We start from the raw sequence: 15,140 nt of genomic DNA, 5'->3' as shown, positions 1-15,140 counted from the left end.
CTTTCAAAATGGCTAAAACCAGTTTAAGATAAACCTGGATGGATACAGTATCAGACTTAACTGATTCAGGTTAAATCAGTTTATTGAACTTCTGTCCTGGATTCTTTCCAGATTCAAGTTAACTCACAGTCCCCCAGCATCCCAGGATGCTTTGCACCTTCCCTGAACCCCCTCCCTCCTCACAGGGTGGGCAGGCTAGCCTTGGCCCGAGCTGTCTACTCCAGCAGAGCAGGGAGGCATGCTCTAGTGCCCCCACCCCCATCCCTACCAGCTTCTGGCAAGGGCCACTGCAGGCATTTGGCTGTATTTCTAGAATCAAAAGTGAATGTCTCTTCACTTGCTTATTGGTTCAATCTGTGCAGTTTAGACAAACATGCAAAGATTGAATTGATTTAGCCTGGGGCTTTTTGACTGTGCATAGCTGAAGAAAAGTCCTCCCAGTTGTACTACTTAAGTTGACCCAGAGAACTACTGTTGGATAATAAGTGCTGCCTAACAAGAATCAAAGCTCCTAGCTATAGGATTGTGTCTCTGAAGCACTCAGCAGACTAGTATGTGGTCCTCTGAATAAAAACAAACTTTTGTTTTTACTTCACTGTAGTGAAGACCCTCATCAGCTTCCTAAGGCAAAACAAGTAACACTATTAACAAGTCCTCTTGACAGCAGTAGACTGTCAAAAGGTTTTGCACCCAGGAATAGGCAGAGGCTATTGTGTTGCAAAGAAGGTTCCGAGATATGCTTTTAACTTGGCATTCCAGCAACTTACTTATTTGTAAGTAAACAGAAAAAGTATCACTGACTCAGTTCATGTTAGAGCAGATAAGACTCTCTGTCTGAAGAGCACTACTGTTGAAACCTATGCAAAAGATGTGATCCCTAAGATTTTCCCTGCTGGAAAATCTGTTGACCAAAAGTTTGGGTTTATTTCTTAATATACAGATAAGTCTTATTACGTCCAGTTGGAGTTGAGGGTCATCAAGCAGCACAATTGTATCGATTGCCTGGTGTCTTTTCCAGTCAGCAAAGCACTCTCCACAAAAACCTCCTGTTCCAAATTGGTCTATATAGTTGTCTCTTCATGTGTGTCTATTCTCTTTGCAGCTCAGATAAGTGCTGGGCAAAATTGTTACCCTTTCTTTCCATTTAGTACAGGGGCTGCTTTGTCCATTTTTGAGAGGAGAGAAGGGGGATTATGGTTTCACCCATCTCGGTGCAAGACAACAGAATTAGTTAACTATGTATAACAGAGCAGGCTGCACCCAAAAGTGGAGTAGTCCAGCTTCAATGTGTTTTCCTAAAGCTAAATACCCCTCATGTTTCCTCTGGGACAGGATAGTTCTGTCCTACCCACAAAGCAAAGATATGTCTTCAGGTACCATCTATTTTAGCTTCATGGTCATTTGAAATTTTGTTTGCATACTTGTTAAAAACAGAACAGTCTAGCATTGATACCAGGCTAAAGTATTCTTCCATATTGCTAAGCTGGAGTATGAAATTGTGGATTTCTTTAAAGCCGTTCTATAACATTGTAAGCCTTTGAACTTTTTTGTAATCATAGTTGCTTATTTATTTGGTAGAAAGCTTCCAAAGTAATTAAATTTTATAATTCATTTGAACTAAAGAGTCTAAAAAGAGATTTCTTATGAGACTGATCTTGCTGTCCTGGTTTAGGCAACACAGTACTCCAGTTGGTTTCCGTGAGAACTGAAGATGCACAGGGGCCAAATAAGTTGTTCCTTTCTCAGTTTAAGGAATTTCAAGTTTACCTAAATGATTAAGTAAATTTTATTCCTAAATCACTTGCACTTTAGAAAATCCCACCCTTTACTATCAGGGAACAAAAATGGCGTCCAGTTAAAAATTTAAACAGTATATACTTAACTATATAATATCCTTTTTTTTTTTTTTTAGGATTTCAAACTCCCGTCATTTGCATCTGTACATGCCGGCTGGAATGGCATTCTTGGCAGCCATCACATCTGTTGTTTACTACCATAACATTGAAACATCAAATTTTCCTAAATTATTAATAGGTATGTTCCACAATGTTGGAAACTGGATGTGTGAATAAGTATATTCCTATGTTATCTGTTTATTCTGTGACTGGCAGTAGCTGCTCATATTCTCATTGACCTAGGCTTCTGTTCTGTTTCTGTTTCTAGCTCAGCTTTGTTTGGATCCACTGATCCAACATCAATTCAGATCATTTTTGTGGAAGGGTTGCTTTTTTGTACATCAATCTTTCCACCATTTTTAACTGCTTTGAACTGCCTAGTATTGACTATATATGGCATTTTCACTGGTGGATTTGGCCAAATGCTTCTGTACAAAAATTGGGGTGGGAAAGCTGTAGTAATTGTTACAAATGAAGTCTCAAAATCCAAGTGTGGCCTAATCATGTCAATTTAGTATAATTCCATGCTAAGCTATAGTAGAAACGTGGAACCACCTAGAAGTTCTTCAAACCACCTAGAAGTCAGCATGGTCTCTTGAAATATGGGAAGAATTGGGAAACTTTTGCCGGTACTGACCTTCTCTGTGACCTTGAGCAGATTGCTTTTGCCTCTCTCTACTGTTTGTCCATTGCTTTGATTGTTCTTTATAAACTGCTTTTAGATTTTCTTAATGGAAGTAGTATACAAAAACTTAAGTCTTTTGTAATAAAAATTTGGTATTATATACATTTGGAAGTATATAATCATGCTGTAATACAACAAATATTACTGTTGACAGACATCCACACTGTGATTATGTGTTCTGTAAGGTATATCAGTGTATTTCAAAGCAAGTCCATCTAGAAGAAGGGGGAGGGGTGAAATTCATTGTAGTCTGCAAAGGGGTTGGAATTGCTTATTGATTATTTATACATTTCTTGGTCCTCTGCTGTGAGTGAAGGCACATGAGTAGGAGTCCACTCCTACACATCATCCCCAGCAAGTCTCCACGAGTTCCAGCTCTTTTATAATGGTCTTTTTTTTTTATAATCCCTGTGGTTTTCTGAACCATGGTTTTCATGCTGAGGAGTTTGCATTCTGAGCATCTATTTACTATGCTTATGTTCCACAGTAACTGCTAATGCACTGTCTTCCTCCAGATAGGGAACATAGGGAACGTGGGCTTTTTTCATTAGTCTGCTATGATTTGGTATTAGAATAGGGGTGGCATTTCTCTTTTTCCACAGAGCTGTCTAATATTTATTGTCTGGATCAAAATTACCATTTTTCTATATTGTAGAAGGCAAGTTGTCAACTGGCAGTTCCCTGCAAGTCATGAAAACAGCACAGTAGGCTGTAATGGAGCTGCTTTGCAGTGCAACTCAGTAGTCATCGTTTTCATTTTCTGTTAGTGGTAGCAAGTGTTTCTCTTATTTTGGCAGTTTAATCCCATCTAAAATTAGATTTCACTGTAGTGATATTTCAGGGATAACAAAAGTGTGAATTTGCCTTGTAATCCAATAGAAGAGAGATGCCAGCTGCAAAGCTTTTTGAGCAGGCTTTATCCTCCTTGCAAACCAAGACTCTTGACAGAAATGTGCACTGCTGTTCAGAATTTCTCACCTGTGATCAGAATGGCAGTAAGGGAGGAAAGCTGGACTGGAAAGAAAGAATGCAGTGTTCAGATTATGTTTGGAAACTGGGAAAAATTAATTTGCTGATTAAAACAAATGCCACCCCACGCCCCAAGGTTAATTCTTTCAAGTATTTGGGTGCCTATCTCATGACATTTTTTCCTTGGTGAAGGCAGAGAGAGTCCTTTTACAGTTTTCTTTGCAAACTAAAAATAACTAGCCATCATCTACTACTTCTGTTCCTAATCTACTTGCTAAACATTTTACACCTGTTGGTACTCACAAACTACAGCTAAGTCTTAGGGATGGAATTGCACCTAATTAGTAGCATACTGGTTAGCATTACATTCAAATAAAATACTTTTGTCATCAAATTACATTTTCTTTGCAAAGCCCAATGTTTGGGAAAAATATCTGAAATGCATACCTGAGTTTTGTGTACTGCTGAAGATCAGAAGGGAAACCCAGAAGGCAGCAGAAATCTGTTATTCTGAGCCTTTGCTAGCCAGTAGCTCTGTTCCATATCATACTGTCCATTTTAAGTACAATTCCCCAAATAATTCAGTAAAGTTCTCTGTATAAAGAGATGCAGTGATAAGGCCCTTCATATAATTACTCCTGTTTCTCAAGGGGCTTTGCAAAATCACCAAATGATGATGCTGTCTCCTTTAAGGCATTATATACCCTCTCTGTTACATAACTGGCTAATGTTCTAAAAGCTGAATACTTGGAAAGAACATTGCATAAGTACTAATCTCTGGTCATAAATGGACGGTCAGTGGTTTTGATGCCTTAGATGTGATGCTCCTTACTGGATTCTGCAGTCCTGGCTAATGTCCATGAGAAGTTTGCATTAGTATTCATCTCAGTTGGTGCATCTACATGTGCAATTAATGTGAGGCGATAAACTCCAACACATATTGCACCAGTTTATTGCTCCTGGGCACCATGTTTATATGTGTGCCTAGGACTGCATCACATTGAGCTAGGTCAGAGCAGCCACAGCTGGCAGTGAGTTCAGGGGGTCAGCCTGAAAGTCCATGGCTGCTCCAACCCGGTTCAACTTGCTGCATTGGAGCTGGCTGGGGCATGAGAGTGCTTTAGTGTAGGGCTAGCCCTGAAACAGCCTCATGCCACAGCCAGCCCTGTCAGTGTCTACATGTATGTTGTGGCACAGTAAATAGCACCGCTTTGAGATAGTGCTTGTATTTACAAGTACTAACCTACAGTGGTGTTTATTGGTTTACTGTGGCTTAAGAGGGCTGCACATGTAAATGCAGAGACTTTGCTGCAGAGCTAATTAGGCAGCTCTACAGTAAAAGTCTTGTGTAGACTCGCCCAGTTGCATGTGCTTTACTCTCAATATTGTCTACACATGATTTCTATCCTACTCTAGTCATAAAGCAGTGACATTTGTAATATCTTAATATCCTAGGAATAAAATTATTACCTTATTTAGTACAAGGCTTGACTAGAAGAAAGAAATAGTTTTTAGGAATGCTGGATTTAGATAGTACCCTTACTGCAAGTTTTAAATTATTTAGATATTTCATCCCAGAGCCTGCTTCCCTTCATCCTACATTGGTCTGCTTGGATGAGTGTTTGTGTGTGTGTGCCTGTACTGAGATTGGGACAAAACTCCATTCATTCTTAAGGGTATGTGCATGTTATCATGCCATCGCTGCCACCATGCTCTTTCCTAAAAAAAAACCTGTGCATACATTCTTCATTTTACAAAGTACAGCTGACATTTTTGATGCATTTCAGCACGTGCTCAAGCAGAAGCAGTGGTAAAGGGAAAATAAATGCCGTTTCCTAGATTTCCTTAGCATGTGATTGCATTTATACCACTTCCTTCAGTGCTTTTTCAAAACGCAGGACCATGCAAATACCATGTGTAGAGCAGGCATAATTCCTCGATTAGTTTAAAAATTAGCTTAAAATTTTTCCTCAGGCTTGGTTGTCCTTAAGTTGCTTCCTTTGGGACTGCTTTACCTGCTCTCTCTGTCTCATGCAGGGTTTCCATGTCTTTTATATTCAGGTGCAGAAATGAGCCATCTGTTTTGATAAGTCAGCAGAACCCCCCTTATCTTTTTCTAATTTGATCAACACCTGCTAGCAGAGTGGCTAGTTTCCAGCAAACATGGCCAGCCTGTTACAAATAGTAACAGTGATTAATAATTCAGTGTGGCTTCTTCATTCCTGCTGTTACATCACAGAGAATGGTGGTTCCATCCCTGAAGAGATGTCTCTTGTATTATCATTTTCTGTGGTACCTAGCCCATTGATCCGGAATGAGGCCTCTGGGCAATGCTTGTATACAAATAGTAATAATAATTAAGAAAATATAGCTAATAATTAGACTGAAAAATGAAATTGCCAGATCATTCTTTCATTTTACTTAATCTGAATTGTTTTAATCCTATGCTGTTGTGGTTTGTTTTTTGGCTCTTTTCTGCTGTCTGCTAGGAAGACAGCATATGAAAAAAATAATTTTTAAAAATATATACAGTACTCATCTACACCAACTCATCCTTAGCCAGCCTCTTTCAATTTTAATTTACAAAGCATAGTATTGACATAGTCTAGAGATAGCTAACGATGATTTTATATAGGTAAGCAATGTTTTAAAGGATTGCTTGACTCAGATATTGACCTAGTTGGGTGCAAAGTGGCCAAGAAGCAACATTTTGCTGTTTTTACAGTGATTCTTAACCAAGGTGCCTCAGCACCTGGAGTTCCCTTGAGGTGCTTTCAAGAGTTCTGCAGGGTGTCACACAATGTTAGCACTGTTAGGTGTGCAGATATGATTTGCAAGATAAATAGACTCCAAAGTGTTAAAAACACTATGATGTGATGTGGTCTGTCTGAGTTCTTGGCAACAGAAGAATTGCTTTATAATTTTTCTGTAGTAAAAAAATAGTGAAAACTAAAAACAGCTATTTTCTATGGAGCCATGCCCCAAGTTTGTGGAGGGGTGCCCAGAGTCTAAAAACTTTGAGAACCACTAATCTACAATTGTGCTATTTGGAAGCTAGGTGAAAGTTGTTTTTATCTGGTAAATTTAGAATTGGCTGCAACAAAAGGGTAACAAGAAGACGAATCTTTTATTGGTAAAATCTTACCAAAAGATAAAAATGTAATTCTCTAGTAAAATAAATAGGTGCCTTGAATATGATTCACTTGAGTGGATCTTAATGCCCATACAGAAATCCAATAGGATCTATCCACATGCGAGGCATCAGCTGCATGGATTAAATTGCAAAATCAATATTTAAATAGGCAGACAGTTGCTAAAATGTAGAAACTGGTGTGAAGAAGAGGCTCTTTCCCACTATCTCTGCTTTGTATGAATAGTCCTTGGAGCATGGTCTTCAACCTAGGTCTCCCATATTCCAGTCAAGTGCTATGACCACAAGGCTGTTTCCTGGTTAGGGTGAATCTTTCTCAGGTTTTTTTCCAGAAATTCCATCTGGGGCCTGAAAAACCTTTCTCAGCCAAAGTTGAGTTGACATATGTATGTCCCCACAAAACATTTTGATATCAACAAATCTGCATTTTGCAAAGAATTGTTTCAAAACTTCTCCATCCATCTCCATTAATCATGCCAGATTTGTTGCTCTCTTGATAGTGTTGCAGAAAAGGACTACTCTAGAACAGGCCTGGTCAACCTGTTGGCATGCTTGCCACAAGTAGGAGCACTTAGGTAATATGCATGTTTCAGCTCCCTTTTTAGTTTCCTCAGTTTTGTAGAATATGTAATTGTACATTTGTATCTGATCCCACTTTTTAAAATCTTCTAGAATCTTTATTTTCGTTCACAGATTTTAAAAACCACCCTTAAAAACACATAACCATGTTGTGAAAAGAATTTTGTGAAGTAACAAAGGGAATTAGAGTTTCCAAACACAGCTGGAAAGGTAAAGGGATTTTTTTAATTAATAAAATATTGCCATGTTGCATATTCGTAACAGAACAGCTGCCTCAGAATCCTTGGCCATAATTGAGTTTTCTAATTAATACAAACTACTTGGCCTTTAGGCTCCTAGATTAGAAATAAATTATTGTCTTGCAAATAGAGTATCCTTCCTATTATCTGTTATCCAGTGCACAGGACTTCTTTCTGAGCAGAGACAGGCCAATTCATTAAAACATGTTCATTTAAATGAAATCTTGCAGACACGAGGCTAGATCCAATAAAAGACTTAGGATCTTTATGTTGGGATCTGCTGTGACTAGCTTTTAGGCATCAGGCTGCTCACAATAGATCCAGAGCCCAGCATTAAGTGCCAAGGCCTCCTACACAGAGCACAGGGAAAAGTTAGGCACTTTGGAATAGGATTCAAGCCAGCTAGTATGCTAAGTGGAGAGCTGACCATAGGAAACATTAAGTGTTATGTTTTACTGAAATCCCATCCCTCTTTGGGGCCTAGATATCTGGCTTAGAGCTTCCTGGAGACACCTTTGGTCAATTGGAATCCAAAGTCTCCTGTGGGTAAGTGCTTATACCCTTTCCTTCAAAGAACAGAGTAAGGCTCCCTGCTTCCTTAGCAGGGTGTAGTACCACCACCAGTCACATTTTATGTAAAATCTTAATGCAGGAGTGGCCGGCCTGTGGCACGAGTGGCTCAGACATCTTCTGTGTGGCATGTGTTAGATCAGGAAGGGAACAAGCAGCAGACAGGACAAGAAGCAGAAAGGAGAGTAGGAGATCAGACAGGTTATGCAGGTCAGGAAGCAGAAAGTCGAACAACAGATCTGGCAAAGGAAGGGGACCAGAGTGGCTCTTGGGGAGGGTGTAGTGCTAATTTGTGGCATGCCTGTCAAAAAGCGTGGCCTCCACTACCTTAGTACTTTGAGTACTTACCTAAAAAGGGAGCTGGCTCAGTGTCCTCGTCATTCTAAAGAAACTCAAGTCCACATTCAGCACCACCCAAGAAAGCCCTAACTGCCAGGCTGTAAGATGTTAACCACCACTCCTGTTGAAGCTATGCCCCTGTGCAGCAAAGAGTGCATGATTCATAGGGCCAGGGAGAGAACAAACAAGAAGCATGACTGTAGTCTAGTGGTTAGGGCACCTGAGTGGTCTTGAGTTCTTGTCTTGGCTTTTACGAGTGCCCCTGCATTTTACATTGTAGAACCTTTGGGAAAAAAATGTATCTTAGAAAGCGTCCACACCTGCATTTTATGAAGATAGGTGTATGTTAGGTGTGCTATGAGAACACCTCCAGGACTGAGCAGTGGAGGGCCCCAAGCTAGAGGATGCCTAGCTTGTGGGTGGGCTTTTGAGGAGCTTGGTGATAAACCATTCAGACTGGGCAATTTTATGTATGTGCAAAAGCAGGACTCTAGGTACCTTGGGGGGTGCAAATAAGTTATATTTGTTGCATGCTTGGCCCCCCTGAAAGCACTCTACACTCGTGCAGTGACATGTGTGCATGGCTGCAGAACACTTTAAAAGTGGCTGATCATACAACAAATTAACTGTTATCTAATGAAAGATCAGATGAAGGTGCTGCAAAGTGGAGCACCTTAGGGAACTTGTGTTCCCTAGGGTCAGTTATAAGTGAGCGAGGTTAGGCTGATGCTGCAGCACAGCCCCACCCCGGTGCTGTCATTAGGAAGGGAGGGGGATTGGAGGATGAGGAGGGGGAGCTGCAGATTGGGGTTTGCCCAGTCTAAGCTGGAGGGAGGTGGGGGCGTGGTGGACTGGAGCACCCCAGCAAGCAGCTGCCCCCTCCCTCCCCCCACCCCCGTGCCTCTCTTCCCTCAGTTCAGGCCAGGGAAACTTCAGCCCGCAGCTCCCCCTCTTCTCTTCCCTCCCTGATCCCTTCCTGCAGACAATACAGGATGTGGGAGAGTGAGAGGGCAGCACAAGATTGTATTGGCCAAGCCCTGATCATGGGACAGATAGGCTCAGTTTCCCAGCTCTCTCCCCCCGCCCCCCAACCCAACAGGTGAACATCTGTTGGGTCTGTGGAGGCAACATACTGGCCTGGGGAGGCAATGTACTGGTGCTCTAACTCAAAGCGCTTTATGCACGTCTGTCAGCATCCAGAGATTTTCAAGTAAAACAGGAGAGTGCTCAGTGACTTTAGTCTCCTCCAACATCAGGCCTCAGAAAGCACAAAACCTGTTGCCTCCAGATTCCCCCAAGTGCAGAGGCCAGTATGAAAACGGGTGAGAGGCTGAGAATGATTGGAGGGAGTGTTAAAGAGAGGCCTGTGAGCCAGCTGTGTGTGTTGCATAATGTGATAGCACTCATATAGGAAGGGTAGAGATTATACAGGACCCTAAAGCATCAAAACATTGATTCTCAACCCAGGTGCTATGGCACCCTGGAGTACCTTGCAAACCTTTCATGAGTGACCCAGGTTTCTATGTAATGTTAGTACTGTTAGGGTGTGTCTACATGTTGCCCTACTTCACTGTAGTGACACGCTATGTTGCTGTACAGCACACAGTGGTGACATAGTGATCACGTAAGTCTACATGTGATCAGCAGCTGCTTCACTATAGCAGTGTGCTCCCCCCATTTCAGCATACTGCTACGGCGAAATAGCAGCGAAGTCTAACTATGCACCACATGCGTGGCACAGTACGTGCAATTACTGCACCATGCTTTGGTACTTCCAAAGTAAAGTACTAAAACATGGTACCATGGCAACATGTCCATACAGTGACGTGTAGATGCACCTTTAGGTGTGCAACCATGATTCACAAGATAAAGCCAAATATTTCAAGTAGGGATCTGTAGTGTATTAAACTCATTCTGACCAATTGTAGGCTTTCTGAGTTCTTTGCAGCAGAAAAACTGCTGTTTATTATTTTTCCACACTAATAAAACAAGTGAAAACTAAGAACTAGCATTTTTCCCAGGGGTTGAGTCTAAAAAAGTTGAGAACCACTAAAGGGTGGGGAGGCAGAAGAAGTCTTCAAGAACGGGGGATGATGTGATCCTGCAAGTGGGAAAGGAACAGGTATCCCTTCTGTTCTTCTTTCCCTTAAGCTGCCCCAGTCCCCAAAAGGTTGTTCCTAAAGATCTAGCCTTATTTGTGCATTTTCTTTCATTCTAGTCAGCCAAACCTTGAAGACCAAGGAAAAAGCCATTCATTTGTAACAACTAGACCGTTGAATTGACCCATTTAATTGTGATTACTAATTGCTGCCCTTGGGAGTTCTTTCTATTCAGAAATACAGATCCCTTCGGGGTGCCTTGCTTGCTATAGATCACTTGATATTTGTATGGAACATTCAGGATTATCCAGGTGTATAATCCAACCCCACAGCTGATTTCTGCCTAGGCAGAAGTGCTCCAATTGACAGTCATGCTCCAACTTCCAGTACCCTTGGGCTGGATGGGTGGTGTGAGCCTGGTCCACAGGCTGGATCCAGCATGGGGCCAGCGTGTAGGATTTGATCCATGGGTACGATTTGGTGCACTGGCCTACCCTGCACACTAGAGTGAGCCATGGATTGATACCATGTGCTTACACAATTTGACATACAAGGCTGTGTCAACTGGTCTGGAGGACTTCCCATGGGTCTGGAAATTTGGTGGCAGAGGAGTGGTGACAGCATTAATTACCATGGTTCTAGATTGCTGCCACTGCTCCCCTGCTGCTAACTTTCCGGACCCCTGGGGAACCCCATAGATTAGATGGCACATCCCCACCACTGAAATAGGACAACTGGAGAGGAACTCTGAAAGGGGGTATGCACAGTGCTGTGAGACAGGGAAATCCAGCTATGTTATTAATGTCTAACAACAAATACGGGTTTAAACATTGTTCGGCCGACAGTTAATAAATCACATTGACTAGTGAGGCTATTCCAGTGAATAGAGCAGGTAGGAGTCAGTGCATGATGTAGTGAATGACAGGAATCCATTCCAGATTGGAGTTCCTATATGATCAGAGAGAAGTTGGGGGAATTATTTATCCATAAATGACAGCAGCCTGAGTGCATTTGGGCAAGAAGTGCTATAACATGGTACCTCAGTGCTCTGTGAACAACAGTGCTCTACAAAAATGTTACTTAGTCATGTGCCAGTTTTTTGCTTTGTTTTGTTTTGTTTTTTTGGACATCCTACATTGATACCCTATCATTATTCTACCGTTATAATAAAAATGTGAGGGACATCCAGCAGGTTTGGGGTCAGTCCCTTCAGCCTCTTCCTCTGAGGGAATACCACTCCTTTCCAGTTGGTGTCCAGTCACATGTGGATGGAGATCTTCTTCAGCAAAGCTCCTTCCTACAATATTTTCTAGGGGTTAGCCTATGTAGTGGGAACAGAAACAGAAATGGGCCTAAGCTTCATCCTAGGACTTAAAGGATTGAAATTGGGTTGCTCTTTTGCTAAGGAAAACAGCACTTTCTGGGTCAGGTAGGCTGATCCACTTCATGAACTTTTACTGGTAATAATATCTTGTAATTTTGCAATGGCAGTCATCATTGTTTGACTTTTCTTTTATCTCTTTGCAGCCTTGTTGTTCTACTGGACCTTAGCTTTCATAACCAAAACCATCAAATTTGTAAAGTTCTGTGATAACAACATTGGATTTTCTCAGCTTCGATTTTGCCTCACTGGACTCCTTGTTATCCTATATGGAATGCTACTAGCCGTGGAGATTAATGTCATCAGGGTGAGGGTAAGTCTCATTTCCAAGTACTCTCATTCTGCCCTTCCCACCCCCCCGGAGATTAAGTATGCAATGTGTTTTCTTCATGAAAGATACTAAAATCATGTTTTTGAAACTGGGAAAGATTTGAAAATGCAACACCAGCCTAAATGTGTTAGATTGAATTAATTTTTAATGTAAACTATTTTGACTCTGGTACAGAGTTACAATTCAGATAGATTTAATCCTTTTTGTTTTTTAACGCAGGTGTTACTTATTTTTGAATGACAACTTCACTGTTCTGAAAACATTAATCATAGTACAGGGAACACCTCAGTAAACTGGACTGTCTTTGGTATGAGAAAACATCTCTAGACACTGAAGTAGCATCTCTCATTTCCAATTTTCCAGAGCAGATAGAATGTGATTTAGCATGATACTGAGGCAAGTTGAGTCTTTTCAGATAATTTTTCATCTTTATTCTAACCACCCTCAAAACCTGTATAAATAAATGGCTTTGGAGTTTACTAGGTGAAATCCAACCCAAAATTATTACTGCTACTTTCACCCCACACACATTTGCACACAACAGTGAGTTAAACCAGCCACTAGAAAAAGCTTCAGGTCTGTGTAGGTTCTTACATCTCACTTATCTATCACTGCAGTACCTGAGAACTTTCCACAGTTGCATTAAGCAATGCCCCTAATATCGATCGTGTTTGTTCTCTCATCCTGCATCCACAGGGAATTTAAGGAGTGTGGAGTGTGTGTTTGTGTAAATATGTTTATGTTGGAGAAAGCCAGGGAAAAGAAATCACTGAAGAGAAAAAATTTAGTGTATAACAGATGACAGGAGATTTAATAGGAATTTTAATCTTAATCTCACAAATGATACAATATCAGTATTAGAAATGAAAATAAGATATTGGTGATAAAAGGTCATTTTCTCTACTAGCAAGTGGTGATTACTTTCTGGGGAGAAAATAAATTGTGCAAACAGATTGAAATCAAGATATATAAGCCCTACTTGTAAAAACAAGTTTATTGTTCTTGAACATGATGCAAGCAAGAGGTTTCAGGCCAAAAATTCATAGTCATTTTCTGATCTGAACATATCTGCTAAATAATTTTCAAACCTACATATCTCTCTATTAGAGAAGCAAAAACTGAAACCATTGAATTCTGCTTTCACTTATACACATTCAACTTTTCTGATTTTGTGGGCATTGCGTGTGATTTTGTGAACGCAGAATTTGGCTTAATATGATTATGTAGTATAGTCCACTTACATTTGTATTGGATAACTGCATAATTTGCTTAACTGTGTAACATGACTTTGGTCTCAGTTTTTTACCTGTTGGTCACAATGCATAAATTGCTTAAGCACATAGAAGTTCTCTGTCCCACTGTCTGTTTTGTAAGGGATTTGTACTCCTTTTAACTGTATAATGGCTGAAGGTAACTAGGAGCTGTTGAATTAAGGCAGAGTCCTATTCATTTCAAGAGTGCTGTTAGAAGTATGTCGTACTGACAAATGAGAAAACCAGTCTCAGCAGTGGTATCAGCATGAGATGCTTTACTGCACAGTAGAGCAAATTACTGCACAGTAAGCATCATGGTCTACACATGCAGCCCCTTACTATGCAATAATTTGCTCTACCGCACCATTAATTTGTACCTGCATTTGCAAATGCAGGTAGCAAATTAACAGCTGAGTTGGTACTATGCATAGATGGCTGGCCAGGAGCAAATTTGCTGCTGGGCAGCACAGGGCAGGGGATTGCTCCCTGCCTCCATGAGTTGCCTGCTACCAGGGCGGGCTCCAGTCTCCAGGTTGGGACAGTGTCCCCATGCTGTGGCATCAGGGAGCTCCCAGCCCCTTCTCCACAGTTGCAGAGCCAGGGCCAGGAGCTCTGTCCCAGCCCAGGCTTTGCCACTGGAACCCACCCTGGCAGCAGGCAGCTCTTGGGGCAGGAAGAAATCTCCCAGTCCCCATTTTGATCATGGAGCTGGGGCTGGGATCTGCCTGCACGTGGAGAGTTCTCCATCCAGCCAGAAACTAGCTGGGACCTACCTCGGACTGGAACAGGTCCTAGCCAGTGCTTGAGTTATGTGGGGAGGTTTCCATGTGCAGCCTGGAGACGGCTGGGAACTTCCTGAAACACAAAAATTCCCAGCTAGCTCTGGACAGCCAAGGCAGACTTCTCTGCACAGCCCAGGAACTGTCCTGGCCTGGGGCAGGTCCCAGCCCTGTTGCTGTTTCCCAGCCCACATTAGGCAATCAAGGCACAGGGCTTGGAAAGGGGTGCAGGGGAGGAGCAGATCCCAGGTCCCTGCCCCAATCTGTCCATGGGGCAGGTAACAGTGAGCCCCAGGCTGGGCGGGGATTCCTGCTGGGGGCTCACTGCTAGCTGCTCCACAGGCAGATTGGGGCCTGCCCCACCCCCACCCCTCTTTCCAAGCCCGCTGCCCCCAGCTGGGGAGCCGGGGCCAGGAGTTCCCTGCTGCCAGGGCAGCAGGACATTGTCCCAGCCTAGGCTCTGCCAGCAGAGCCCACCCCAGCAGCAGGCAGCTCCCTGAGGCAGGGAGCAATCTCCCAGCCCCTGCCAGGACAGAGCTGTCTCCTGGCCCCATGTACCCTGCCAGCCTGGCCGGGCATCCAGGGGGAACCTGGAGTTTCCCCTGGATGCTGCAGCAGGGCAGAGCAGGGTGGGAGCAGCCCTCTCCAGACTGCTCCTAGATACCTGCACATGTAGACATCTGCCCAGCATGGGTTTGCTCCACAGTAAACTACACATGTAGCTTGCACATGTAGATGCATCCAGCAAGATACAAAAAGCTTAACATAGACTGTACCTGCAGTTAATAAATTTTGTTTACCACAGCACAGTAGCTCATTACTACCATGCAGTAACATTACATGGCATGAAGCATGACACAATGTTGTTGT

General features: G+C 42.3%; 1 protein-coding gene across 3 annotated transcripts in view; it reads left to right on the top strand.

Annotated features, from left to right (window-relative positions):
* Positions 1-15,140, top strand: part of ABCC8 (ATP binding cassette subfamily C member 8) — a 194,658-nt gene that overhangs the window by 11,466 nt on the left and 168,052 nt on the right. For all 3 annotated transcript variants that reach the window (XM_019519667.1, XM_019519666.1, XM_019519665.1), the window contains exons 3-4: positions 1,913-2,034; positions 12,054-12,220. In XM_019519667.1, coding sequence (XP_019375212.1) covers positions 1,913-2,034; positions 12,054-12,220 — 289 coding nt within the window. The remainder of the gene's footprint in view (positions 1-1,912; positions 2,035-12,053; positions 12,221-15,140) is intronic.

The sequence above is a fragment of the Gavialis gangeticus genome, unplaced genomic scaffold (genome assembly GCF_001723915.1).
Source record: "Gavialis gangeticus isolate Ggan-Ray unplaced genomic scaffold, GavGan_comp1, whole genome shotgun sequence".
In the NCBI taxonomy this organism is placed as follows: Eukaryota; Metazoa; Chordata; order Crocodylia; family Gavialidae; genus Gavialis; species Gavialis gangeticus.
The sequence above is the reverse complement of the archived record's forward strand: the minus strand, read 5'-3'. Positions and strand labels throughout refer to the sequence as shown.